This window comes from Danio aesculapii, chromosome 10, assembly GCF_903798145.1.
Source record: "Danio aesculapii chromosome 10, fDanAes4.1, whole genome shotgun sequence".
Taxonomy (NCBI): Eukaryota; Metazoa; Chordata; class Actinopteri; order Cypriniformes; family Danionidae; genus Danio; species Danio aesculapii.
The window spans coordinates 44596277-44603776 of record NC_079444.1 but is presented as its reverse complement, the minus strand read 5'-3'; the positions used below and the strand labels follow the sequence as shown (position 1 = coordinate 44603776).

At 40.2% G+C, this 7500-nt stretch overlaps 1 protein-coding gene across 2 annotated transcripts in view; it reads right to left on the bottom strand.

Annotated features, from left to right (window-relative positions):
* The window catches only part of LOC130236574 (seizure 6-like protein), a 104992-nt gene that overhangs the window by 22977 nt on the left and 74515 nt on the right, over positions 1–7500 (bottom strand). For both annotated transcript variants that reach the window (XM_056467303.1, XM_056467304.1), the window contains exons 4-8: positions 5805–6000; positions 5170–5355; positions 3057–3228; positions 2403–2572; positions 221–415 (exon numbers count right to left, since the gene is read on the bottom strand). In XM_056467303.1, coding sequence (XP_056323278.1) covers positions 221–415; positions 2403–2572; positions 3057–3228; positions 5170–5355; positions 5805–6000 — 919 coding nt within the window. The remainder of the gene's footprint in view (positions 1–220; positions 416–2402; positions 2573–3056; positions 3229–5169; positions 5356–5804; positions 6001–7500) is intronic.

Sequence of the window (7500 nt, the reverse complement as noted above, 5' to 3'; positions counted from 1 at the left end):
ATGCGGCTAATAAAAATCTGACCAGGGCTTAAAACTTACTGATACTAACATCTAAAAAAAGCATTACTTTAATTTCATGGTGACTTCAACCCTAGGGGAGTTGTAAAATGTGTCCACAAAAATTGGACTGCTCCTTTAATGAAGTGATGCACAAGCTGTTTTCAGATCAGTAATAAACACTCCGTGACTGTGCAGTGTGTGAATATGAGCTGATACGCACCTTTACAGAGCGGCTCGGTGTCGTTCCAGTAGGGGTCTCGTGTGTTTATGCACTCGATGACGGGCGGACCCTGCTCCAGAGAGTGTCCCGGGTCACAGCTGAACTGCACCACCGTCCCCACACCGTACGCTGGGTCCGTCGTGCTGAAGTTTCCATTCTGAATGTACGGTTCATAGCAATGTCCCTTCTCGAACGCTGGACATCAACAATCAGGACAAGCCACAAAACAATAAACATGTCAGAGAAACATGATAGATTCATTATCTTTAAAGGGACAGTTCACGCTAAAAATGTAAATCCTGTCATCATTTATTGATTTTCCACTCGAGTTTCTTTCTTTTTTCCCTAAATAATTGAAAAACAACCCCTGATATTATCAAAACAATGAAAGTCATACATTTTTAGATATAAAATCGTCAATGCTTTTAAAATAATGTTGGAAAACAATGCTAATGTTTTTGATAGGGTAAAGTTTTTGAAATGACTAAAAATTGGTTAAGAACAAAACAGTAGTCTTTACATGAATAGTCTGTTATTATACTCTAGTTTCAATGCTATACAATACAAACTTTATTGTGAGACTTCAGTGCTCCCAATAACAGCTGCCCAAGTATATTTAGTGACACTTTTTTTTACTATCATTATCATGCTTTTGTAACCCCGCCGGTCCTACATCACCCAACCTGCTCCGAGCTGGGATCGAACCGCATGGGAGTCGGTTGCTCTAACATAGAGGCTAAAGACCATGGCCTCTATAGCGACTGTCGCTAGAGCACCTTTAGAGGTCAGAGGAGTGAGGTTTACCTGCACAGCACTTCACTAGCTGGCCTCCGTTACACTTTTACACTATTTAGTATCTGCCTAATATAGCCAAACATCTATGATCAATTAAGTAGTGGAAAATCTTCTCTTGTTTACCCATTTCATTCTGTGAGTGCGAGACTTGTCGACAATCCCGCAGACAGTGTCAGGTGTTCTGCAGAGACCCACAGACGCTCCTTTTGGGACTTAAAAAAATGTCTAAATCTCCTAAAATGTTTGGGATTCCCCTTTTGCTTTTGCTTCCTAAAGCTGTCGTTATCTAATCGTATGCGTTTTTGCATTATCTTTTTTATTCAAGCCTACTTCCGCTTGGCTTTGCAGCTGACTGAGCACAAGAGCGAGAAAAACCTCAAATGATTCATTCTTGAATCTAAACAACTCAGAAAAACAACTACATACTCGGAGAGGACAAAATAACTGCTCTACACTGGCTGCAAAATATACGTACACCATTGGTTAATCAACAAATTTGCCTTATTTAAATAATTTACACATTTTAATCATAATTAACACGTTTTAATCATAATAATTCTAATAATTTTAGATATATTGTCATTTATTTCTCGTTTGCTGTATATTTTATATACATATCTAAAATGCTTTGGCATTCAAGTTTGCTTTGAACTTGAGATTTGACCTGTCACTGGGTGCAGAAATAGTGTAAGAGAAATAGTGGATTTCTTTATTACTTTAACCCACTGTAAAGAAACAGCATATAACAGTGTCATAATATATAAAAATATTGTTAACAAATGAAATTAAGTTTTGTTTGTTGCATATAGTTAACTATTTAAATGATGTGTTCAATCCGGACACCACCGCAAGCATATTTCAAACCTGTGGGAAGCACTGGACTTACATCTAAAATTATTCTTGCATAACAGCATGTTAAATACTCCTAACACATGGACACTAATATACATAATACTAATATACACAAATAAACATAAAAAAGATTCATTTTACACTTATTCCATTGTAACTGTTGGAGCTTTTTACAGGTTGCAATTTTCTTTCGCACCACTAGGGGGTGTATATGGTATTTATGCACTCCTCACGATGAGCTGAGAGGTGTAGAAGAAGGTCTTTTTAACCGTCATGGATGTGAGAACGGGTTTTATTAGTTTTGATGTTTACTTTTTAAATCTTGACAAAATGGACAATAAATGGATTGGAATATCCAACTTTATTTGCAAAAGGTATGGACATTTCACTTTATTATTGACCCATTCAAGCAACAAATGCGTCAGAACCAACGACCAAAATATATGCACCTACAGTAACTATGATGTCCACGTCAAGTAGATAAATAAATACTTTTTGTTCTTTGCACATCCACTCAGAGTATTGTTCAGCCTACCTTCAAATCGTATATTGAAGCCGGTGTTGTGGCTGTTCGGCTGGTCTGTTATAAACTGAACCCGAACCGCCGGACCTTCGCTGATCACTCCCTCAAACGGGATCGGACCTCCACGTCCAGAATCAAACAGGACCACCGAACCAGCATCGAGACCACTCCATAACACAAGCCTAAATGATGGAGGAAGATTGACTCCCCTTTGGTTATGCTGGTGCTGTTTTTACCCCATTGACTTCCATTATATTCATATTTATTGACTGTAAAGCCATGACAGCATATAATCATGCATTCTTGATTGGTGCTGGTTTTCCCTGTTGGGATTAAGAGGTAGTAATTTTTACTGTTGATCATCAGTTGGCAGCATTAACTCTTTAGATAGAGCCAACAAAGAAAACCAGCAACAGTCAAGAATGCATGATTATATGCTGTCATGGCTTTGGAATCAATTAATGTGATTATAATGGAAGTCAATGGAGCAAAAACAGCACCAACATAATCAAAAGGGAGTCTATTTGAACAACAGACAGCTTTGCAATGCAAAAATGTGATTATAATAGAAGTAAATGGGGCAAAAATAGCCCCAAAATAGCACTTATTGAAGAGCTGAGTGTCATAGGAGAAGCATGCATTGATGTTGATGGTACCTGTGTTTACCTGTCTGTGCTGCCCAACACCATTCTCTCCAGGTGTAGGTGCAGCCGCTGGCCGGTTGGAGCCTCCAGAGACCAGGAGCAGCTGCGGTCCAGGGTGCTGTTGGGGCCCGAATGGGGTGAGGGGGACAACACTCGTCCCACTGTTGCGTTTTTAACAACACCGCCACACAGAGCTGGATGAGAACATATTGAACCTTGCATTAATAAGCTAATAGTAATACTGTCTTAAACTGGGTGGTTGTGAAAATTCTGAGAGGTTGTTACTGTGTTATTGTGTTTAGGGTCTGTCAGAGTGTTGCTAAGGTACTGAGAAGTCGTCACTGTGTTTTGTTTTACTGGGTGGTTTCCAGGGTGTTGCAAAGGGTTTTAGAAGGTGTTAAAATGTTGTTATGGTGTTCTGGGTGGTTGCCAGGGTGTTGCTTAGGTTTTGAGAAGTTGTTACTGTCCTGTTATGTTGTTCTGGGTGGTTTCCAGGGTGTTGCTAGGGGTTTATAAGGTGTTAAAATGTTGTTATGGTGTTCTGTGTGGTTGCCAGGGTGTTGCCAAGGGTTTTAGAAGCTGTTAAAATGTTGTTATGGTGTTCTGTGTGGTTGCCATGGTGTTGCTAAGGGTTTTAGAAGGTGTTAAAATGTTGTTATGATGTTCTGTGTGGTTGCCATGGTGTTGCTAAGGGTTTTAGAAGGTGTTAAAATGTTGTTATGGTGTTCTGTGTGGTTGCCATGGTGTTGCTAAGGGTTTTAGAAGGTGTTAAAATGTTGTTATGGTGTTCTGTGTGGTTTCCAGGGTGTTGCAAGGGGTTTTAGAAGGTGTTAAAATGTTCTGGTGTTCTGTGTGGTTGCCAGGGTGTTGCCAAGGATTGTAGAAGGTGGTAAAATGTTGCTATGGTGTTCTGTGTGGTTGTCAGGGTGTTGCAAAGGGCTTTAGAAGGTGTTAAAATGTTGTTATGGTGTTCTGTGTGGTTGTCAGGGTGTTGCCAAGGATTGTAGAAGGTGTCAAAATAGTGTTCTGTGTGGTTGCCAGGGTGTTGCCAAGGATTGTAGAAGGTGTTAAAATGTTGCTATGGTGTTCTGTGTGGTTGCCATGGAGTTGGCAAGTTTGTGAGAAGTTGTTACTGTGTTATTAAGGTGTTCTGTGTGGTTGACATGGTGTTGCTAAGGGTTTTAGAAGGTGTTAAAATGTTGTTATGGTGTTCTGTGTGGTTGTCAGAGAGTTGCTTAGGTTTTAAGAAATTGTTACTATGTTATTATGGTGTTCTGGGTGGTTGCCAGGGTGTTGCTTAGGTTTTGAGAAGTTGTTACTGTCCTGTTATGTCCTGGGTGGTTTCTAGAGTGTTGCTAAGGGGTTTAGAAGGTGTTAAAATGTTGTTATGGTGTTCTGTGTGGTTGCCATGGTGTTGGCAAGTTTATAAAAAGTTGTTAATGTATTATTATATTGTTCCGTGTGGTTGCCATGGTGTTGCTAAGTTTATAAGAACGTTTTGTTCTGTGTCATTGCTAGGGAGTTGCTAAGGTTCTGAGAAGTTGTTACTGTGTTTTACAATGTTCTATGAGTTTGCCAAGGAGTTGTTAAGATTTTGAGAAGTTTTACTCTGTTTTTATGTTGTAAGGTTGCCATTTAATGTAATTTAAGTGGTTGCCAGGGTGTGGCTAAGGTACTTAGAAGGTGTTAAAATGTTGTCATGATGTTCTGTGTGGTTGCCATGCTGTTGCTATGTTTATAAGACGTTTTTACTGTGTCATTGTGGTGTTTATGAGGTTGCCAGGGAGTTGCTAAGGTTTTGAGAAGTTGTTGCTGTGTTGTTATTGTGTTCTGCATGGTTGCCGGGTGCTGCTAAGAAGTTACTGTGATGACATGATGTTCTGAGGTTTTCTGAGGTTACTGTGTTGTTGTGGGGTACTGCATGGCTGCCAAGATTTTGCTAAAGTTCTGAGAACTTTTGTTCTCTGTGTTACTGTGTTGTGTTGTTCTGGGTGGTTGTTAGGGTGTTTCTAAGGTCCAGATATGTTGTTATGTATTGTTAATGTGTTCTGGGTGATTGCCAGGGTGTTGTTAGGTAATTGATCAGGTTCTAAGCGGTTGCTATGGTGTTGCTTTGTGTTCAGCATATATCTGACCTCTGCAGCTGGGTTCGTGCTGGCTCCAGACGGGCAGCGAGGCATTCAGGCAGGTGAGCGTGGCGTCCCCCTGCAGGTGATAGCCCATGTGGCACTGGAAATGAGCCGTTCCGCCAGGATGCAGATCTTTCACTGATACCTCACCAAAATGAGGCCGTCGAGGAAGAGCACAACTCAGCCGAAATACTGGACAAGAAACACTGAGTTATCCTTCAAAAACATCTCCATTTACAACATCTGAGCAAATGAAGACATCTCTGCAGGGTGGACTCATCCTTTAATCATTTATGAGGGAAATGAATGCTAATTTGACTGCGCATCAGAAAAACCCTGTGAAATGAGCCCTGGAGTAAAACTTCAACTCCATTAGCCTGTTAATGGACACGGCAGAAGCTATCAAGTTAGATAGCAGAGCAAATTAACCAAGCGGAGGCTTTTTCAATTAAAAGTTTAGAGGCAAAACTCTCCACAACAACACTGAGCCTTCCAGACAAGGAGCATTTCTATCATTTACACGCACGCACCTGTGGGATTCATTAGCATAATATTATATAAACACCCTAGTTGTGTGTGAATGAGTAATTATGTGGCCCAGAGCTGCTGTTTAGTGTTTAATGGGTTGTTATGAGACTGACTCTGATAGTGCAGCTGGAACAGGCCGACTCCTCCCTCTGGAGACGAGCGGTAAAACACTGACAGCGTATTGGTCGGACTTCGGATCACCTGACCCTCCACCAGAAGTGTCTGATTGGCCAGAACGAGCAGGGCTCCGTCTTCATCTACTCCTCTGATTGACAGCTGCTCGCCCTCTGACAGATTCACACTTTTCACCTACAATAAAGGAAAGACAAACCATATATACACATATACACTATACAGTATGTAGAACATGTACAAGCCCAAATCAGAAAAGGATGGGACAGTATGGAAGATGCAAATAAAACAAGAAAGTAGTGACTTCCAATTGTACTTTGACTTGGAGACAATATGAACACACGATATTTGATGTTTTGTCTGGTCAACTTCATTTCATTTGTAAATAATTATCCTTTCCTGTCATTCAGACCTGCAACACACTCCAGAAACAGGTGTGACAGGAGCAGTTTAGGGCAGTAATCAGGTAAACTGCTGAAATAATGATGTGATTTGTCAACACCAGTGGTGTAGAGGTTAGTGTGTCGACACATGCACTCCGGTGCTCACAGTGACACGAGTTCGGTTCCCGCCTCGTGGTCCTATGGCAATTCTTCCCATCCTCTCCTGTCAATACCCTCTACTGTCCTATAAAATAAAGGTGAAAACCCCGAAATATAATTATTAAAAATATAATAATGATGTGATTCGAGGGTTGTGTTGGTCAAGGGTCAGGTTGGCCCTGTATATTCGGGGGCCCCTAAGCAGAAACATTTTGGGGCCCTTCTTTGCTCTGATAGTAGATTATAGCCATTGCAAACTGACCCACAATGGTCTTATTGCCTATTAAATACAATCAATGAAAGAGAAAAGTAAAGCTTAAAGCTTTGCTACATTTCTTCAGCTTAATAACTGTCTGAATGATTTGGACATTATAAAACACCACTGTTCTTGTCAACTAGCAGCTTAAAAAAATGAAGAATTAAACAATCTTTAATGAAGGGACCAATGATTCCTACTTTTGCAATCTTTTAGAGCAGGGGTGTCCAAAATCAGTCCTGGAGGGTCGGTGTCCAGGAGAGCTTAGCTCCAACCCTAATCTAACACACCTGAACCAGCTAATCAAGCTCTTACTAGTTACACTAGAATCCTCCGGGCAGTGTGTAGAAGGAAGTTGGAGCTAAACTCAGCAGGACAGCGGCCCTCCATGACCGAGTTTGAACACCCCTGTTATAGAGCCACTCTCACTAAACCTTTTAAGGTCTAAGATCCCTAACCTTGGCCTTGCTGTAAGCCAAGATCTACAGATGAAAAAAACTCATGTCCACTTTCAGCTTGAGACCTTTAACTGAACATTTGACTTATGTAAATTGTAAAAGCACTAGTTTAACCTACTTTAAACTTTTTAATTGATGCAACCAAGAAAATCTGGGAAGATTGAAGGAAAAATATGGTGAAATGATTTTCAATTGCACTTCACCCACTACATTAGTATTTTATAAATGGCGTTTAATAAGATTCTACAACTAATATTACTGATAATAATAACTATTAGGGCCTACAACAATAATAACCATTCTAAAACATTACAAGTTAATTTATTCAGTAATTATAATTACAGTTTTGTACAATATTTTGCAGCATCCATTTACAATGCTATAAGAAGAAAAACTACTGCTTGCAGCTGGATATTATTGT